This window comes from Diplotaxodon limnothrissa, linkage group LG11 (assembly GCF_057381915.1).
Source record: "Diplotaxodon limnothrissa isolate DT_005_m linkage group LG11, D_limnothrissa_male_GT1.1, whole genome shotgun sequence".
In the NCBI taxonomy this organism is placed as follows: Eukaryota; Metazoa; Chordata; class Actinopteri; order Cichliformes; family Cichlidae; genus Diplotaxodon; species Diplotaxodon limnothrissa.
The window spans coordinates 14,144,734-14,165,999 of NC_140606.1; the positions used below are offsets into that span (position 1 = coordinate 14,144,734).

Here is a 21,266-nt window from a genome sequence, read left to right on the forward strand (position 1 = left end):
TCAAACGTTTTAACACTCCTGAAAACAGGTTTGCCTTAAGATGACGGTACACTGAGCTTTAAACTTGCTTATTTTCTTGAGAGGAAGAGGGCACATGACAAAATGCAGAGACTCAGCTGGATTTAAACACAGAGGCGTAGATCACAGAGTCGTTGTTTTCTCTTGCTTCGGACCTGAGGAGAAAACAGTGGAATGAACAATGTGGTTGGGTCGCAGTCTGAAGCTGTGTCAGGTGTCACTTCTGTGATAACCTTTATGATGACACACCGATAGCAACACTGAGGCAGTTTAAGATCAGTTTTGTTATCATGGAGTGTGGTTGTGTCTCCTTTAGTAACGTTTCTAGAAATGTGCAGGCTTTAGCCATTGTTATAAAGATAAATCTTAATTTTTTTATCTGTGATGATTTCAGTTATTTTGCTTTAGTTGGAGACGTGTGTGGAAACCCTACAATGCTGTGCTGTGAACATGTCAGAGTTTGGAGAGGAAGCATACCAGGAGTGCTGTGGCCGTCTGTTGGAGTTCAGGTGATGTGGAAAACTGGGGTCTTTGGGCCTGATGGTCACTGTGGAATAGGTAACCTCATCTTCATAAGAAGTGGTATCCTAAGAGAAAGAAGAAGTTGATGTAATATGAGTGTGTTGTGTTTAGCAGAAATGCTGAACAGTTACGACTGTGGATCATTACTTACATCCCGGTGTGAGCTCCTCTGTGAAGCCGTAGAAATGGCCTGAGGAGGGACAGAGGGAGTCGAGGATGGAAGCGGGTGGATGTTAGCATAAGTGGTGTCAGGTGGATCTTCGGCGGCTGAAGATCTTGATCTTGTTCTGATGAGCCTGGAGTCAAACACTCTCTGCCAGAGTGGACACATCAAAATCATCACTCCACTAGAATATTTGGTCTGCTATCTGTGTGTGTGTGTGTGTGTGTGTGCATGCTCTTCAGCGGGATACTTCCCAAACCTGTGTGTAACTGACAGATATGGCTTATTTAAAGATTTTTTTGCATGTACTCACTTTCTTGTCTGCGCTAGTCTTCTGTTTCTTCCTGCCATGACAACAAAATTTAAAAAGATAAATAAATCAAGAGTTAAATATGTCAAAAGTTGTGCCAACTCAGCCAGGACAGAACGTTCTTCTTTGCTCAGTCACGTTTCCTAATGTTTAAGGGAAGCTGTTATGTAATACTAGCAAACACAGGCAGCTTACATGCTAAAATACTGCCTTCTAGGAGTTTCTTAATATATCAAAACTAACTAAATGTACAGACACAATCTATAAAGAATCCATGAAAGTCGTTTTATGTATAGTAGTGACCTTCTGTGCTGATATGGACCCTAGCAATGAATGCTCCCCTCCCTACTAAATGCCAAGATACCGACTGTCAGTGTAGAAATATGCTGCGGTGACTGATGTGTTAAAAATGGCAGCAGCAGAATGGAAATTCAGATGACACACACGGTGCATGTTAACACTCATTACAGCATTAGGTAAGACACGTTTTTAAAAGTTCTGCAACACGTGAAAAAAAATACAGTGACATAAGAAATATGCACATTTAAGTAAGTGTTTAAGTGCAAAAAATGACATGAGTCAGCCTCACTAAAGCCTCACTCTCCATCTCTTACTGACTCACCGGAACAGAAGAAGCGCCACCACTAGTGTCACAAGAAGAGAAACTCCAATTCCAGCCAAGACTGGGAGGGACTGCCCTTCTGAGGGGAAAGCACACACTCAGCTTGGAAATAACATATAGTCAATTAGCTCAATAAATTTCAATAAAGGAATTGAGGCAACTTAAGATTTATTTTTCATATCAGATTAAGAGGTTGTGGTATTTGGCACAGATTGCCTTTTGAGGATACAACGAGCATCTGTAAGTATTGGCTCCTACCATCCTGCTTTCTCTGCATGGACAGCAGCACCTGAGTTGAGTTGCTCTCCCCGAGACTGTTCCTGACCTTGCAGAGGTACACTCCACTGTGGGACTCTTCCACAGAGGGAAGGGAGAGCAGCTGTCCTGAGCCCACCTGCAGCATGGAGCTGGTGGCGTCAGAGTCAACCATTTTGTACCATATGTAGCTGTCTGCTGCGGGGTTAGCCACACCGCTGCAGGTCAGATTGACACTGCTGCCCTCATCAAACAGCTGTGGATCCACTGAAATGGAAATGTTCGTTGGAGGGTCTGAAAAAGCCCAAACATCACGATTGTTAACAGATTTGTTATAAAAAGACAGGAAAAATGGTGATAAGTGATCAGCTGTTCACAACCTCTTCTTCTTTGAGTGCTAAAATCTGAAGAGACACATTACAACTAAAATAATTACATTTAAATGTGCTCTCTTGTCTTCCTAATAAAAACAGAAGAGATACACTTCTCAATAGCTTTAAGATCCAAAATGTAAATTAAAAAAAAAGGATGACACCCCGCCCCCCCCCCCCCCGGCACACACACACACACACACACACACACACAAAAGCTGCTGACTTTAATTAATTTGGTTGCATGTAATCTTGCATCTAACTTTGATGCCTAACTTCAGTGGAAAATGTTACATTTGTTGGAATCTTGTTAAAGATTAATTCTTTGAATGAATAAACCTTAAGAGTATCAGTTAAACTCTAATTTCATCACGTATTTGTTAGGACAGGACAGACTTTGTCTTCCAGAAGTGATCTCTAAATTAAAGTGGGCATGTAGGACTAATTTGGACCATGGAGCCCTAAAAAACTGTTATAGATTTAACTCTTTCCGTGAAGCTCAATTTAGGAAATAAATGTTTAAAATAAAAGTTTTTAGAACCCACATAAACCCACCTAAACACTAAAAAACAGTCTAAGGGGGTCACCTTAGACTGCAACAATTAGATTTTTTAAAAATGTGTTTCTGGTCCTTTCATTCATCAGTCTCTTCTCCCTATGGACAACACTAAAGAACTTGTTAACTTGTGAATAATCAGGTCTTAGAAAATTTCCTTTTTAAGTAGATGGTGAAACCAGTTAGACGACATGTGTGCTTTACTGTAAAAAGTTAAAAAATGATGCATCAGCATGGATATTTTAATATCACTTCCTCCAGACTGAACTTTTTGACACATTGTGACAGCAAACAGACAGACTGTAGCAATCATCAGGAAGTTGTGATATCAGTCAGTTGAGGATTGCCTTTGAAATGTCTGACACTGTACTCATGACCATGTGTCTATTTGCCCTCCTAGATAGCTTCCAAGTAACCAGACACACTCACATCTAACGTCAAGGTGAACCTCTGTCGAGTTGATCAAGTCGATGCCCCTCCAGCTGATGTTATTCCATGCCTGGCAGTAGTACCATCCTCTGTCGCTGGGGAGGATGTCAGAGATGATGTAATTCTGCCCTGAACTGAGAAGCTGTCCATCCTTATACAGGCTGTATCCGCTGTGTGCCACAGGAGGGTTGGCATCGCTGCTGCAGGTCAAAGTCGCTGTCCCTCCCCTGCGGATGTCTCCCCATGGACTCACTGATAGTGTCACTTCTCTGGGAGCGTCTGCTTGAGAGGAGATAAGGAAGTGTAGCCACATGGATGATAAATCCTGATCGTAATGATGGAGTCATTAAAAGTGTCAATACATGCAACAAAAATAAAATACAATGAAGGAAAATTTCAGTATTTTACTTCCCCTTTTCTGTTTTTAAAACTAATTTTTACAAGCCACAAAAAAACTCCTCTGTCATCCTGCTGTCTCTTATCTCATCGGCATGGGCCACAACAATGGTGCTCATGCTGGATAAAACATAACCTTATCTGACCTTATTTCACACTTAGATCAAACTTCAAGCAGCCTTTAACCTAATTTCCCAGAGTAAAGGTGATATATTGTGATGTCCAAGTGAGGATATGTAAAAGTACAACTTGAGCCAATTTCTGGACACAATTGTCCAAAAATGATTCTAATAATTCACATGATCAAAGTTATTGAAATATTATGATGAGATTCAAGTGTACTCCTGTAACAATTGGTCTTCCTCACAGGAGACAGAAAGAAAAACACAGTCATATATAATAAAGTTAATCATATATTCATGTAGCATGTGAATAGAGCGGGGCCTGTAACTTGAATTCTGTGGTATGCTTTCTTAACCCTCTACTCACATTGAACATTCAGAGCCACAGGTGCGGATCTGACTGATTCCTGTCCATGGACTGCACAATAGTAGTCCCCAGCATCCTCTCTCCTGGCCTGGAAGACTGGATTTGACACAGGTTGCCCATCTCTGAACCAGACAATGTCTTTAGGCTCAGGACAGCCTGACATACAGGTCAGCGCGACATGACCTCCCTCTGTCACAGTGCTCGGCTCGATGACTGTGGTCAGCTCTGATAAAGAAACATAAATCAATAAATGTTTGCTAAACTCATCGAAACAGAAATGTTCTCGTAATTAGTTGTTACCTCCCACAGACAAGTACATCGGTTTTATGCTCATCCATCTGTTGAATGTTGTGGTAAAACGAAAATAGTAAGCTCCTTCATCAGTGTGTTGTACATCATTGACCTTCAGACTGCAGTCGCCGCGGAAGTTTCCCAAATATTTAAAGTGGTCCAGACTTGAAGTAAGTTTATGAAGAGGAAAAAGTCCCCATCTGCCAGATGCATACAAGTTTTTAAACCAGCTGACAGAAGTAACAAAGTGACCTACAGGGTAGTCATATTTGCAGTTGATCAACACTGATGTTCCTTTCAAAGCACACTGATTTTCAGACGTCACACTCCAGTCTCTGCTCCAGACACCTTTGGACAAAAATGCAGAAAATGAAGAAAAATGTATTTCCAGAATTAGCGCTGCAGTTCCATTTTAGTCATCACATATCCTGTTTATTAGATTAAAAAAATAAATCTCCTCACCTGGCGTTATTACCAGAATGATCAGGCTCCAGCTTTCCATTATTTGAAGTTTTACCTGCAACAATCATGACACAGGTCAATATACACCAGCTGTCCCAAAAAATAAAGAAACCATGAGTTAGTGATCAGAAGTACTCACCGGCTGAAGCAAAGTGGCTTATTGCTTTACACATTCTTCATTTTTGTGGTGCAAAAAGCAGAAGTAGGCACACATCCTTTCGTTGCTTCCTCTAATGTCACACTTTCAGAATGATTATGAAAAGTTATAGTTTCATTTTTTTTAAAAACGGATATCAACACAAATATTTCAATTTATAATTAACCTATTAAAATGTTTCCATACTCTATTAAACAAGCATTATCTAATAATTGTATTTAAAAAAAAGACAACTAATTGATACAGCTTACATCTAATGAAGATGTTTTATTTATTTAAGATGATCAACTCTGACTTCGACTAACATCACTTTAAAATGACTGTTCTTAATTAAGGATTTCTCATTTGTTGAATGCCCGCTGTTCTAGCTCATCGCCTTTTTTTTGCCGAGGAAAGGAGTCAAGGATGTAGGAAGGGCTTGTAGACGACCTGAAATATATTTTTCCACCAGGTGGGGCTACCGCTCTATTTAAGTGAAGCTGGAGAACCCACCGGTGTCTTCATAGATATTTTTTGCTCAAAGTGCAGCGCTGTGATCGTCTTAACGTATTTTCATGTGATACCTCTGTGTGCAGCTGTCACTCTAACGCTGTGGCAATGGATTGTTTTGTGTTTTGGATCTCGCAGGCGTTTAAGTATCAAAAGCAATGGATTTTAAGAGCATGTTTCATGACTCATTCAGGTTTGTGGTTCTTGTATCCAACATAAGTGAATTATGCTGTGCACTGTGGTTGGTGTCCATGAACAGGAAGAGCCTGTTCTCAAAGGAACAATCACCATGTGATTTCCTCTCCTCTCCGCTGTATTTAACTAAGGCATTATTAAGGTACTTTTATATCGTGCGTCCAACAGGATGATTGTAACATCATGATTTGTCATGACTGATTTCTTAACGTTGTCTTTTCTGGACACATTGCCCCACGAAATATTGCAATTGCTGCAAAAGAAAGGAAATGTTACAAACAGCGCATTAGTGACACATTTATAGGCAAAAACATTTTCTAAACTTTGAAAGTTTGAAGCTATAGGATGAAGTTCTGCATCAGGTCAAATATGTAGACTCTTTCAGAAAGAGTGAGTGAGCCTCTAAAGAAATTTGTGTACAAATCTGGGACTCATCAATACTTTCTTGAATTTGTTCGTACTCTACGAGCAAATGTAGAAGCGCTTCAGAACATATGAACAAATGATAAAAGCCCGGATGTCTTAGAAAATTTAGTCACACATCTTTAAACTGAACACTACAACTACTAATTCTATTACTAATACTGGTTATTATAAGTTTCTTCATCATTCAAAGGTTTCCAAAACACTAAAAGCTTAAAGTGCTCAGAATTAGAATGAAATATGTGACAAATGTGAACACTTTTAACCTTTTTATTAATAAGCATATAACAGCTAACAAAGGCATTGTGGTGTCTAATCTTATCTCATCTTAAAATATTCTTCATTTCCATCCAGCAAGTATGGAAGATGAAGAGTATAGTTTCATTTCTCCACACTGTCCCAGCTTTGCTCGTGATAGTGGATGTTTTTCAATAACTGCAGTGCAGTTTCTCATCTGAGGCTGACACATCCTTGTCCTCAACTTTTTTTCCCCAATATCAATTTAGATATATTCCAGCCCAAGCCTGGTGTTTTCTGCTTAAAAAAAGGGAAACAATCACTTTAGAGTAAAAATGCACTTTTTCTTCAGAGACTATAGTTTCAGTAGCCTCAGTCAGACTTCATTTATGAATTTATTTCCATTAATTTCAAGATAAAGAGATTTCTTTATATAGAGAAAAGAGGGTGTGGTATGGAGATTATGGTAGCAGTCAGGAGTAGTTGAGAGTGAATCCAACAAACGCGGTGATAACTGGGACAATACTGGTTCATGTTTGAGGTTTCACTTTCTTTCTTTTTTTGCGCAATAAGAACATTTAGGTTAGTGAATGAGACCCAATATGTGCTTATTTTTCCTTTTCAGGCTTAAAATCTAAAGTGTTGCAAAACAAGACGTGGATCACCACAAGAAGCAAGACGTTCTTGAGTCGATCCATGTCACTGTGGAAAGTCTCAAATGTCCGGTGAAAACCGTGCACAAAGTACACAGTCATAGATAAATACATAAGATTCTTGTGAGAGTTAATTGTTTGAAATATTTATTATTTTATTACAAATGAATTAGATGATATTTTAAAATCAGCAGCAAAGAAAAACAGACATGCACAACTGATTGATTTTATTTTATTTTATTGACAGCTCATTTGCATTGATTGGATATAATACAAGCTCTATCAACTGCACAAACATCTAAATTTAGTGGAGAAGATCAATCAGTGCGGGAACTCATCAATGTGAAGTGCTGTATATCCTTTATGCATGTCAAAAATGATTCTACACGATTTCTCCCTCAGATATCAAGCTCTTATTTTCATACAAATCATCACTGCAAATGATAAAGTAGCAACCGCTAATAATTGGTCATCAAAAATTCCACTGTTAAGTATCAACAAACAGGCAACACTAGAAATATGGCAACCTGCAACGTGGAGTGCAAGCAAAAAGGCATTCAGTGTTATTGCTGTTCAGGTGCACAGAAAGAAACAGCAAAGTTAGGAGCTGGACTCCAGGAAAGAACACATGCTTCTCTCTTAGTGAATCCATAATGTGACACAATCCGAGTGTCTGATCCAGAACGGTGTACGGTGTCACCAGGGTGAGTTTCCTGTCCCTTGAGTGGACAGAAGCAAAGTGATTAGCTCAAATGAGGAAAGCTGATGTGCCATTCAGCTAAGAAAGAAAACAGGAGAAGAGAATAAAATATAAAACCTGCACTTAAACAGGGAGCGTGTCCAGGTAAGAAAAGCAACAACAAACCTACATCACAGTGCTGTTGCTGTTTTTGACACGAGCAGCTGTAAGTGACTTACCTGAAGCTGCTTCCTCCTGGTTAGTGACGAGGCTGGGGCAGTAAAGTGTAAACAACTTTGGAGGAATCCTTTGGTTTTTTATCAGCACCCAGTGGCCGGTTGTGCACCTGCACCTGATCTGTGCTGCACGGACAGCAAACAGGAACCACATTAGTTCATCTCACATCATATCATAAAAGTAACAGGTCAACACAACATAAAGCAATAGTAGAAAACAGCAAAAGTAACAATAGTACTGTGGACCTAAACGTTGGAGAAACAAATCGACAGTGAAACAGGAAGTGGGTCTTAAATTTGGGGACGATTACTGGGGAAAAGTAATTGGCAGAATTCCTCACCCTCATGAAAAAGACTCGCCCTTATTCAGGTTAAGACTGTATACAGATTGCATTTGTAAAAATCAAGACGATCTAAAACACATCCCGGCATCCTTTTAATACCTCTGCCCGTGATTTAACTTGCATGTTTTTTACCAGCTCAGTCATGCTGGACTTTTTATTTTGAGGTGCTTGCGCATGTTTTGATCGTTGCGCTGAAATCTCATCCACTAGTTTCCATTTTTGGTCTCTGAGGATTCCACTCTAAACCTTAGTCGTAAGCTGATGGATGTTTTTGCATTTACTTCAGTGTTGATGTAGAATTTTGCTGTCCTCACCCTCCAGCTACATCACTTTGGCTGAAAGATGTTTTTTTTTAAACTGTGAAAAAACTAATTCAGGCTCAGAGGGAATGCTAATAAGTTCTTGTACATGTGGCAGCTGTTTATCATTTATTTTAACTGCTTGAACACAATTGCACTAGGCTAATTTTGAGTGTATGTTTTTTAAATTAAAATTTTTTTATATATTGGGTGGGACCTTTGGGATGGGGAAGGTTTGTAGTTTGCGTAATATGGGAAAAAGATATGCAGGTGTGCCGTACCTGGACAACCTGGAGTAGTGCACAGTGATGTAGTTGGAGGCAAGGCTGCAACTTTGACCTTCTGTGATTGGTGGAGCATCCTTCAGAGGAACAATGGAGGGATGGGAGCTGTCACTCAAATCCTCTGGCTCCTCCTGCACACACACACACACACACACACACACACACACACACACACACACACACACACACACACAAATGCAAAAACTGCATTTCTCATCCATAGCCATGAATGCCTCGTAAATATTTTCTCACCGGTATGTCGGACATCTTGCCCTTCCTCACTGGGTAGATATGTTCAGCTGACTCATAAAACATAGTGTCAGCTGTCACTGATGGACACTGTGGGGGAAACGCACGAAAACACACACACAGCAGAGAAAACTGAGAATTAGACTTACAGCAAAACTACAGCAAGAAATGAAGAGATAGAGCAATTCCATAACTGATCAAAACCAATTAAACAAAGATCACTGTACCTTGTTTGTCACGTCTACTGACTCTGTGTCTACTCTGTGCATGTTTTTACTGGGAAGGTAAAGAAAAGGGATTGTTAGCAAGTGACAACCCCTCTAACAACACTAATACAAATAAGCCAAAGGGAAGAAAAACGAGCAACTGACAAAACTGTCATATGTTCCTCCTTAAAACAGAGGAAGAAATTGTGCTTTTTTTATGTCTGCGTAAGATCACAGAAATAGCCCAGGAGTAGTAATGGATAAATAGCAGTGTACTTCCTGTCACCTGATCATAACAGCCACTGTCAGTGTGATGAGTCCAGCAGAAACACCCACTGCTGAGGCCAAGGCAATGACCTTTAAACGACCTGCCAATGGAAGGATTACAAGGGTTATCAGTGTGACTAGAGGGGGGAAGAAAGGAGATGAAATGATGGAGTACAGAAGTGCCGCAAGCTAAAAAAAGATCAGAAATAAAAATAGAAAGTGTATGTGACTAAAGAGGGAAAGAGCACGGCATTAGTTAGCCGCTGTCTAGACTTTAGTCTTGTGTTTCCAGTCCTGATTTCCAAACCCAGCTCCACTTCTTCGGCTGTCTAGACTCACAGAGTCGTTTTCCACAGCACCTCATCACCTCCTCCTCCCCCCTTGTAGAGAGAGGGCTTTAAGTGACTCACCATGACTCATACAAAAACAGTCAGAAATCATGAGACCATATACAATGAAGACCAGAGCCTGCGATACTGACAGGAAGGTTTCATCACCATTCAGACAAAGGAAAATCTATCCAAACATCTCCTATGGTAAAAAATTGCAGATAAATACTCGAAGCCTTGTTGAGTCTGCGCCTGATTGAGTGTGAGTGTGTAAAAAGTGAAGAGATCCCCCAAATTACTACAGTTTATCCGGAGGAAATGTGTACATTGTGTATGTGAGGACAAAGTTTAAAAACTTTCCAATGATTTTTGAGCTTTCATTTTGATGATCTCTTGCTGCTTCCAAAGAGCAATATCCTGGGAGGAAAGTACCAAAAACTGAAGTTCTGAAACTGGACATTGGCGCTAGCTAGTGCCAAAAGTGAGTCAATCTAAACTTGGGCAGAATTAGACCAACAAAGCTTTGGTCTATGGTGCTAACATACCTCTTTATTGAAAACTGTGCGGATATTTATGTTATTATTAATGTTTTTGGGGGGAGTTTTTCTAGCTAAAACTACCTATGCTGGTAAGGTTTGGCTAAAACCAACTGCTAAACTGCTTTTCTGCTCTCTGATAGCGCTTTAGCTATTAGCTATGTATTGCTTCAGCTAATAAGAATAAGAAGGAATTGTGCCTGTGGTAGCATTTTTAAAGCAATTATATAATGAATATCCTTCATTTTTTCTTATTAACTGTGCTTTTTAACTATAGCTTGTTTCACACACATTTGGTGAACAGTATTCTAGTATCATTTTATTTTCATGTTAGCTCTAATTAGCAGGGATATGTGTCTGTTTGCAGAAGCACTTTGCTAACCACAGCAGGAGGCGTTAGCTGGTAACTTAGCACTCCACTCTGTCATAATCAGTTTTGGCTGCATATAACAACAAATACACTAAACTTGAGGCTTCAAACCATGCACATCTTTATATATATATATTTTTATAGTCTGTAGGTGTTGCTAGTTAATCAGTGTTTGGATCCTCTTTAAGAATATTCATGTCCCTACGTAATTTCATCTTTGTTCAGATATTTCAGTCTCAGCCAAAGTGGCGGGCAGACCAAACAACATGTCCTTCTTTAAAGTTGCACTGTGGTTAAAAATTACAGCCATATTTTTATAAACTAACAAAAAAACTGCTTGATAACATCCTGTTGACAGACATGTAACAAATGTGAATGTGTTTGTACCTCTGACTCTTACGGTGAGGACTGGAGAGCTGTGGGCTCCAATTCGATTCCTGGCCTCACAGTAGTACTGACCGCTTGCACTCGGGCCAACCTCAGAGATGGTAAAGACAGGACCAGACTTGGTGACCCAAGCTGCATGTCAGAGCACAGGAAAGGAGATTCTTCTTATGCATGCCACAACACAAATTCATATAACATACTTCCTGTGGAGGATCCTACAGATGGAAATGTTGCCTTTGTATAAATGCTTTAAAATGTATTAGTTAGTTTTTATATGCTGACATTGCACAGCCCCTCCATCCAGAGCTAATCGGTGCCATGTGAAGTTGTCCACTGCTGGGTTCGCCTGACTGCTGCAGGTCAAGGTCAAAGGTCTGCCAGCATCCACAACACTGGAGGGACGAGCCAGAACTGAAGTGTTCTTAGGGGGATCTTGAGAGAGAATAAGAAAGAATTAAGACAGCTTCAAACTTTACTCTATGAAGAAAAGCCACAGGAGTACAAGCAGAGCAGAAACTGAGACAAAACTGCTAAACGACACGAAGCCAGCCAACACATTCATTACTTACACAGCACAGTGAGAGTAGCAACAGGTGACGTTTGGTATCCTAATCCGTTTGAAGCTCTGCAGTAGTACTGACCAGCATGGTGAGCACGCACAGACGACAATGTCAGGTTCTGAAAGGCACCTTTAGCAATCACCTGGTCACCAATGATACGATACCAAGCATACCTGTAGCAGAGAGGTGATTATGGGGGTGGGGATGATGATGATGATTAGGGTGAAAATGATTCATGGGACTGGGCAAACATGAAGCAATCATTTTTTGTTAGTTTTCCCTGGTAGAAGACTGAAGATTAGGGGGGACAGGGGCTTTTAGTCTGTGGCACCCAGACCCTTTAACAGGTATAATCAGGCCTGCTGTTGACATTCATTTGTCTTTAAGTATTTTTTTTTAAATTCTGTTTTAAGATGTTTCTCTATTGATGTTAATAAAAGTGTCTTAATTGCTGTACAGCACTCTGTGCCTTTTATGGCCACAAAATGTGCTAACTAAATAAACTTTACTTACTTATATTTTTAATGACTGATAGTGCTGGGGGGTTTTCGGTGAAGAAATAATAAAATAATTCAGGACTTGCAAAATATCCAGTTTTAAATGAGAAACAAGACTGAAGTTTGAATTTACATAATTTTAATGTGGTGAAAAGCCATGAGAGAATCATGATACTGACGAGGAAAAACACCAAGACAAGGAAAAAATACGTAGTAGAATTAAACTTGGTTGTTGCTGTACCCTCATACCTGTTGGCAGGAGGGTTTGCGTGGCTGACACAGCTCAGGTTTGCAAATGAGCCCTCTCTCATATCCCCTCGAGGACTCACCAGCACATGAGTGTTCTTTGGAGAGTCTAAAGAAGCGGACAGACAGTCAAAAAAGAAAAAAAAGATGCTATTATTTATAATGATTATGCAAATTGGTCAGGTTGCGTCAGTAAGGACGTCCAGCATAAATTTCCAAATCAAACACACAGAGCTAAACACTGTGACAAACCCTTGTGGTAAGAGAGCAGCCAAAAGAGCTTTTTTATTTGATTATTAAACTTAATCTGTGTGGAACAGTATGAAAAAAAAACTGTCTGAGCTGAGGTTGTATCACTTCCTGTTCCTTTATCCATATGACATTTATTTGAGTACTCGCTTCATATCTCGCTTAAAACAGAGTCGTTGCTTAATCAGTTTAACCCAGACTGCCCTTTGACAGATTTACACAATAAGAACTAGAATAAAACCCCGACTAGAATAACCATTTACAGAAAATGACACCAATCTATTACTAAACACATGATTTTGATTGGTTTAATTGGGGGCAGATTGTCTCTGTGATATTAATAAAAACATGCAACAAACTTACAAGTGACATTGAGTAGAAGCGCTTTGGAGCGATCCGTTCCAAGTGAGTTACGGGCTACACAGAAATACTCTCCTCTGTCTGTGTATTTGAGGTTGGACAGGTGGAGCTGAGGCCTGAAACTATCTGGGATGCTCCCACTCTCCATGTCTGGAAAACACACAAAGGATTAGTGCAGGCATAAAATTTAAGTGTGGTCATAATCCAAGAAATATGTTTTCTTCTATAGTACACTGTTTCCAAAACTTCAGTTAGTTTAGATTTTTTTATTTCTACAAATTATTCATTATTATGTCTACTTATGTGTAACTGTCATCAACCAGTTAGTCCATCCATCTCAATCAGGTGGACGTGGATGTATCACATATAATTTAAATACAATGAACAGAGGTGAGTCCGGTACCTTTGAACCAAGCAAAGCTCTCGACAGGCGGAGCTGCATCGCTGCTGCAGGTCAGAGTGACGGAGCTGCCCTCTGACACCTCTCCTACTGGAAAGACTGTGATGGAGGTGAAGCGAGGACCATCTGGTGAGCATGAGAAAGAGCAAAGAGGGACAACCCCATTACCAAAAATCTGAGAAGATGAGTAAGTATAACAAAATGAAAACCCTGTATTTAACAGAAAACAGTACAGACAACATATCAAGTGCTGAACTAGTCGAATTTTATTGAATATGCTCATTGCGAATTTGGTAACAAGAGCATGTGTGCAGTATATTTTATGTTTGTGATCTGAGGAGAGCAGATGTTGTTGTTGCTTTTTTGAATTGGTTGATTTTGGATTGCAGAAGCACAGCAGTTTAGGGGCAACTCTGTTGTATTTTTGTTCTGTGGAGTTCAAAATGTTTCTATTTCAATTTTTCTACAAATCCATGCTGTACATTTAGAATGTAGTTTGGCATTGTTTCACTGTAATAAGAAAGACGATTAAAGTTAATTTGGTTGGTCAGACCTCAGGATAGTTTTTGCAAATGTTCTTTGGAGGGCAATCAGTGTTGGTTTTCAACCTTGTCCCTGAAGGTTCGGATATTTTCTCTGGATACTGAAGACTTCATTGTGGAATTATTGAACTGTTTAGCCACACTATATTTTATTCTGAAAGGACCTTTTTCTGCACATTACTTGGTAACCTCATTAGCTATGACATGATTAACCTCTGGGTGGTCTTGGGTCGATTTGTGCCATTTTTCATTGTTCATTTATACGCCATTTGCACTGTGTTGAATGGAATATAGCGAAAGTCTGCAAAAAAAAGTTCGGTCACATTTACTGTTAAAATTTCAGTATGACTTCCGGAAATTAGCTTCAGTGGCTAAGCTACAGACAAACTTACACTATCGGTCCTAGTGGTCGATTTGTGCCCCATTGAAACCCATTATAAACGCTATTTTTCACGGCAAAAAAATTACGGTCAAATCGATCGTGATCGGTTATGTTTCCGTTTCCGTTTGCAGTACTGGCCTTAGAGTTGTAATTTTTTTATTTGTCCACCGGGTGGCGCCCTTGCTCCACATTTGACCCCGGGCTGGAAAACAGCGGGCTGCTTAAACAGACCTGCGGGAAACGAAGCCTCATTTCCGGCGTGCAGCAGCGGCTTCGCCCGCTGATCGGGCGGGACCATTTTCGGCCCCTAGGACCGTTTGAGGGTGCATTTTTTTTTTAATCAACAGGAAATGACGTATTTGTTGTGACGTGGTACCGGACGTGTGTGTTGGAAAAAGGGGTCCGACGCAACATGCCCCGGTCATCGTCGGGAGGTTTTTTTTTTTTTTTTTTTTTTTTTTTTTTTCTTTTATTAGTAATATAAACATACAAACAAAATGCACCATATATTACAGATTCAGAGAATAAACATTTCTTACATATTAGCAACTTTCATATATAGTGAAAATAAAATATAAAGATGGGGTCACATAAATTAACAGATTATTAACTCACTAAATCAAAATCTTCTACAAAGGAAACAAAAAAAGCAGCCTTTTTCTTTTTAACTAAAGTCAAAGATTTAACCAACAGGTTTAGGTCGTTTTTCCAGTGAGCCAGTGTTGGTTTAATCTTAAAAAAGCGACATTTATGTATAAAATACTTACACAAGATTAATAACACATTAACACCATAATTAGCTTTCTTTTCTTTCAAAAACACTCCAAACATTATCATATTTAAGGTAAATGGGGTAATTTGAATCCCACTGGAATAAAGCCAGGTATGAAAATCCAACCAAAATATTTGTATAAAATTGCACAAAAAGAATAGATGGTCCAAATCCTCCTCTTCTGTTTCACAAAATACACAATTACCCGTTTCTATTTTGAATCTATCACTAAGGAGTCTATTTGTCGGGTAAATTTTATTCAAGATTTTAAATTGGACTTCTTTCCCTTTAGGAGGGATAGGGAAGGTGATATGTCATCGTCGGGAGTTAACCCGGGAGGATGCACTGATTTCGGCCTAGAGGAGGAGCATTTGCCGCCTGGAGACCATTTTCTGGTCCTGAAAAAAAAAAAAAAAGGCGATCGAAATGAAGGTTGGTGCCAATCTTTAGTCCATCTAAAGGCCTAATTATAATAACAATCAAATATTACTTCAAATGTTTTTTTTTTAAAAATATTTCGTTTTGTTTTGGGGGGCTAAAAAAAACGGTGCGCTCATGTAATTAAACTGCGATTAAAAGGGTTAAAACCCCCGAAATATAATTAAAACTTTACATGGATAGTTCAGGGAGAAGTAGTTTTAAAAGATTGGCTAATTTAAAGTGGAATAAAATATTAATATATAAATTTTTTATAGCACTTTTTTGGGCGTGGTCGATTTGTGGCTCTAGGTCCGATAGTGTATGCATTTTTCTAGGACCCCCCAGAGGTTAAAAAAAATTAGTGTAACATACTTATGTAGTCTTTGTATGATTTTGAATTAAATATAAAATTTAATTGATTTCTAAATAAATCGTTATGTGTAGATTTACATTGTGCACAGCATCCTAATGGGTTTGTACACAATTTAACGTTTATCAGGGCCAGTAACATGCATATATGCCCTATATGTGTGAAGTTCAGTAAAATCTGAAAATTTAATTGCTGATCTTTCCAGCAGTTACATTTTCCAGCTATTCCAGGAATATCCTCCTACATGCCTGTGAACATGACATGAAGAGATAAACTAGAAGATATGAAAAGCTTTCAGGTTTGGTTGCCTGAGGTTGCTTACGTCCCAGTGCCAGTGAGAGTGATGGAGACTGTACGTTCTGGGGTGGGATCGGTCGACAGGTGTATGCTCCGGCATGCTGCTGGTCAAAGCGGTTAATGATCATCCATTTCTCATAAGAGCCGAGGTTTAGACCATTCCTGCGTGCACAACAGCACAGAAAATCTACACTTAACATGGACTGTTTTTATAAATGCTCAACAGACTGGTTCTTTTTTCTAACACTCGAAGCATTTTACACAACATGCCTCATTCACACCCATTCACTCAAGCACTTTTCTATGCTTAAGTGCTTTCTGTCTAGCATTCACACACCGATGGATGCATTGGAGAGCAACTAGGGTCTCAGTATCTTGCCCAAGTATACTTTGGCATGCAGGCTGGAGCAGCCAGAGATCAAACAACCAGCCTTCACATTAGCTGATGACCTCCTCTACCTCCTGAGCTACAGCCACCAACAACAAACAACATAATTCTAACTTTACTCTAATAACAGCTGAGAGACATGTACGGTGTGTACTGTGTACATGCACACTCACGCACCTGTAGAGCGCAAGGCTCCTTCCTGGAGCAGCACATCCTCTGGCCTGGCAGCCCACAAACACAGTGTCTCCGAAGCCGAACATGTTGCCAGGCCTGGCTGGATGCAGCTGGACCTGGAGGTCTGAAGCACAGCTGTTAAGACCTTATTACATAATAGCAGTCATAGCAACTTTCATTAGTGTGAACCTACCTGTTACATCCAGAGTGATGGTGTCCGGGGAGGTCCATCTCCCCAGGGGCTGATCTGTCTCAAATCTGAAGTGATACTGACCTGCATCACTCAGCTTTACACCGCGAATCTGGACTGAACAGCTGGAGTAGCTACCCCCAGTATAACTGGAAGATAGATTTATATTAAAACACATTATTTCTAGAAGTGTTAAAAGAACTTTCACAACCAAACTTTCACTTTAATGCATCTGTGATGTGCGGGTGGTCCCACCGTGTGCGTCCGCGGTATGACAGGCTGATCTGGTTTGGGTCGGTGTGGTGGGTGAACTCCCTGCGACCCTCAGCAGACACACGGAACCACATGACCCGCTTTACAGTGTGACCTGTGAAGATCATAAAAACAAACATACAAACAAAAACTGCAAATTTCATCTTTCTTTAACGCTTTACATTTTTATACTATTTCTTACTATCCAGTGTTTATCTGATAGTACAGAACCCATCTACCATACCCATCTTCTGTACCTGATGGGTAGTCATATCGACAGGGCAGAGTGACGGTCGTTCCTGCCCACACACAGATCTGCTTCCTAGAAAATGAGACACTCCACCTGCTCTGGATGCCTGCAGGGGGCACAAACAGGTATAAGACAGAAATATTGAAGAACACACGCACACACACACACACACACACACACACACACACACACACACACACACACACACACACAGTTAAAAGAAAGCCTACAAAAACCACATGTGTATGATTCACCATCTCATCACGTCATCTTATAATACAGGCTCCACCAGGGTCAATGAATACATATTTGGGAAGTAAAAGAATAAATCTCAACAACCCACAAGTTAGAGTGACTCCTCGGAGGGAAAGCTGTCAAACCACAGCTCTCACTGCTCCGTTCAGAGGGACACATAAAAGTGAAGCAGTGTAAATGAGGCTTGATGAGCAGCCATTGTGACTTCCTGTGCGCCTAACAGCCTGCCTCGGCTGACTACGTTGCACAAAAGGCAATCAATACTTATAAATAACCTGAGCGTAAAGGCAAGGACACCTGGCTGCAGAAGCCTTGGTGCACAATACATCTGTAAAAACTGTTGTTGTTTTTTTTACTCCTGTCATGTAAATCCTTTTGCATGTGATATACTTTTCAATAAAAATCAGTTTAATCTTTGATTAAAAAAAAACAAACAACCCACACATCTAGTAATTAATCTCAAAGAATGCACAAAGGTTTAGTTTGCTTCTTGTTTGATGCACAAAATGGAAAGAAAAATGTCATACTTTGATCTCTCTGTGATTTCTCTTACCTGGTAAAGCTGTAAGGATGGTGCCCAGAACTAACGCACCTGCCAACATCTCCGCTGACACGAGCGCTGGAATGTCACCGGAGACGGAGAAAAACACGGGCAGACGGAGCGCTAAAGATCACATCAGTCAAATTTTTAAAAAAAGTCATCGAGTCAATTAGATCTGAAGTACTCACCTCTCAGAGGGTTTACTTTCACCTCGGCCAGTCAAACAGAGTTGTGGGATGTTTGCTACCCCTGATAGTGATGGAGGTGATTTTTATAGTGGTGAGAGTTGCATGGTGATCTGAATCGGCTGGCAGGAGGAGCGGAAGGGGCAGGAGGAGGAGGAAGAAGAAGAGGAAGTATAAGTAAAAAAGTAACCTCTGATTTCTCCTCTGTCTTCATCTTGAAGCATTTTCACTTTTACTCCCATAGCTTTTTTAAGGTCACTCCTCTGGTGACTTACAGTTCCTATTTTGTGTGGCTGTGAAAATGTGACATCCTTGTGATCATCTCACTTGGCAATGTTGCAATTATTCTTACTGCAGGTTAAATGTCATTGACCGGTGGTACGTACAAATAGGTGGTCAATCAGTTCGTAGTATAGCCAAACTAAAGAAGTGATAAAGAACTACCAAGATCTTTGATTGAAAGTGGTTTAAATACGCACAAAATTGGGGCATACTGACCATTAATTTTTTCATATCTGGTCGCAGGCTGTTGCTGTAACACGTCTCCCTCGATTTTCTAAATTGTTTTTAATTCTCTGTAGTTATAGCATTATGAAAAAGTCTTGAGCTATCACTCATTTTTTTCAAATATTTTTAAAAAGGCAAATGGGAACTGTGTGAAACAAATGCAATCATACATGGAAATACAGCATACAAGGCAGAAAAGAGGTTTGTAAAACTAATAAGCTTGAAAGTCAAATATTTGCCATGACCACCTTTATTTCAGGGATAGCTCTTCACGAAGGACATCCAAAGCTCTTCTTTGGATGTTGGCTTCCTTTTGGTCTGTCAGTAAAGTTGAGGTTAGGACTCTGGGGAGACCAATCTATGATAGTGTCCCACTGTGTTTTTTCTATCCAGGTATGCTTTTACTCCCCTGGCAGTGTATTTGGGATTATTGTTAAACTGAAGAATGAAGCCCTTTCCAATCAGATGCTGTACTAGTGGGTGGAAATGGGAAGCAATGTTTCTGTATTTATAATTCCATCAGTTTTGAAAAGATGCCTAACACCACTTTTTAAGGCATTTGACATTTTTCATGGATTCAATCAAAGATATGGGAATAAATGATCTGCTGTTGCAACAAAATGCCTAAAAATGCAATTTACCAATTTACCAATTTAAAATTGGTTCTTTGCTAAGTTGTCTGTCATGTGGCGACACGGCACTGATTAATCTCTTGAATTAGGTGCTTTTTATGCTTTATTCACAGGTCAGTGTTAAGTGGTTCAAAAAAAAACCCAAAAAAAACCCCATTCTTCTGAAAATGGTCAGGTGTTAGGACTGGACTGAACTTGAGCAGCCAGTGTTCAAAGAAAAAATTTGAAAGTCCTTCAGATAGCCTGGAAAACTACTGCTCAAGATCACTTTATAAATTAACAGTCTGTGAAATTGAATTTTATTTTTAAATTTTGCTTCCAAAGGGCCAGCCAGACTGTCACATGGTACTGCAATTACAGTGTAAAATGGGTAAAATAAGTCTAATAAGTGTTTACTATGCTTTTTGCATGTTGCAATGTTTAAACAACTATGCTTATGTCCTTTTGGGTTAGAAGAGTCAGGCTTCTAACCCAGAAGCTTTACTGAACCGTTTTTTATGCCTTTTTTCTTCACTGGGAACAAAACTGAGATTGGGTCCAAGAGTTGACTCCAGTTGGTTCCAAATGACATAAATTGTCTATGTACTATCCAATTTGTTGCGACCACTTCACTGTGAGGGCCAACTGCACACACTTCCTTCAAGCAGACTAAAAAGCAGTATAATAAGAACAGCTCGTCTGCGGTATCTGCAGCTGTCCATGTGCGTCAGCAAGGAAGTATAACCTCAGCCTTCACCTCAGTTCCTGCTGTTCCTGCTGGCAAGTGCACTTCAAAGCAATGTACAGAAACAAACGGCTCATTAATAAAATATTAAAACAGAGTAGAGACTATTTCCAGTTTTTATCTTGGTATCTACCAATCTACCTCTATGGTAAGTTTTGCCATCTTTATGTTTTGTGTTGAGCAGGTAATCTACTGTGAGTTCATCAGAGATTTCTAGAGAAAAGAAGAAGAAGGAGCGCTAATAAGAATAGTGATGAATCTGTGTGAGCTGTCTGCATGAGCAACACCTTCCATGGATACATATTTAACCAGTTTGTTGAAATAAGATCAATGCAGCATGTTAATCCTGCAGAAATGCAGAATTACTGATCTAATTGACTGCAGTGTAAACGACACTGACATTGTCACAGACTGGTGGAACTCTGACCATCCCGATTGACTGATGCGCATGCACGGTTAATTTATGAAACAAGACCAGGCCTGTTGGCGTACATTAATATACATTAGTCAAGTAGACATTGACTCAGCAGCCCAGATGTCCTCTCATCCACTGCTCTAATTGAGAATTGTTGGCACTGAATCTACCCACAACCAGACGTGGGGAGGTACGAGACCTCTCAGTCAACTGTGTCCACTTAGGCTGATGAGTCTAAATGACTTTAACATCCTAGCCTGCCACAGCTTGGCCAATAGATGTCAGTTTAGCGTCACGGCTCGGCCAATTGGCTACTTACTCCAGCTTTGACCGAGGAGTAATGATGATGTACAGTTTAACATATAAGTCAATCTTCATTCATGGGCATAGAGTAGAATAAAGTGTGTGGGGGGGAGTTCAAAGTTTCAGAGATG

The 21,266-nt window shown here is 39.9% G+C and overlaps 2 protein-coding genes across 2 annotated transcripts; both read right to left on the bottom strand.

Moving 5' to 3' along the window:
• Positions 1-50: 50 nt before the first annotated feature.
• On the bottom strand, positions 51-4,924 carry LOC146622472 (B-cell receptor CD22-like). The gene is made up of 10 exons (XM_085365160.1): positions 4,885-4,924; positions 4,432-4,770; positions 4,132-4,356; positions 3,247-3,525; positions 1,894-2,184; positions 1,636-1,714; positions 1,017-1,047; positions 692-853; positions 496-605; positions 51-173 (listed from the first exon to the last, which is right to left on the bottom strand). Exons 1-10 carry the CDS (start codon positions 4,922-4,924, stop codon positions 113-115), a joined length of 1,617 nt encoding a protein of 538 aa, XP_085221286.1. The 3' UTR covers positions 51-112.
• A 3,052-nt stretch (positions 4,925-7,976) lies between these two features.
• LOC146622473 (sialic acid-binding Ig-like lectin 10) lies at positions 7,977-18,430 on the bottom strand. Its single transcript, XM_085365161.1, has 17 exons — positions 18,382-18,430; positions 17,581-17,679; positions 17,327-17,438; positions 17,075-17,220; positions 16,885-17,005; positions 16,345-16,481; positions 13,540-13,662; positions 13,140-13,286; positions 12,531-12,636; positions 11,794-11,957; positions 11,507-11,656; positions 11,225-11,356; positions 9,622-9,703; positions 9,357-9,405; positions 9,133-9,219; positions 8,878-9,011; positions 7,977-8,079 (listed from the first exon to the last, which is right to left on the bottom strand). The coding sequence occupies exons 1-17, from the start codon at positions 18,428-18,430 to the stop codon at positions 7,977-7,979; spliced, it is 1,941 nt and encodes a 646-aa protein (XP_085221287.1).
• Positions 18,431-21,266: the final 2,836 nt, after the last annotated feature.

Coding starts and splice junctions, on each gene's coding strand:
- LOC146622472 (XM_085365160.1), bottom strand. CDS start 4,924: ATGGAAAGCTGGAGCCTGATCATTCTGGTAATAACGCCAG. Junction 3,526..4,131: donor TGTGGCTCTGAATGTTCAAT/GTGAGTAGAGGG, acceptor CCTCTCAAGCAG/ACGCTCCCAGAGAAGTGACA. Junction 174..495: donor AGACGGCCACAGCACTCCTG/GTATGCTTCCTC, acceptor TTTTCTCCTCAG/GTCCGAAGCAAGAGAAAACA.
- LOC146622473 (XM_085365161.1), bottom strand. CDS start 18,430: ATGTTGGCAGGTGCGTTAGTTCTGGGCACCATCCTTACAGCTTTACCA. Junction 17,221..17,326: donor TCATACCGCGGACGCACACG/GTGGGACCACCC, acceptor TCTATCTTCCAG/TTATACTGGGGGTAGCTACT. Junction 11,958..12,530: donor GCAAACCCTCCTGCCAACAG/GTATGAGGGTAC, acceptor TCTCTGCTACAG/GTATGCTTGGTATCGTATCA.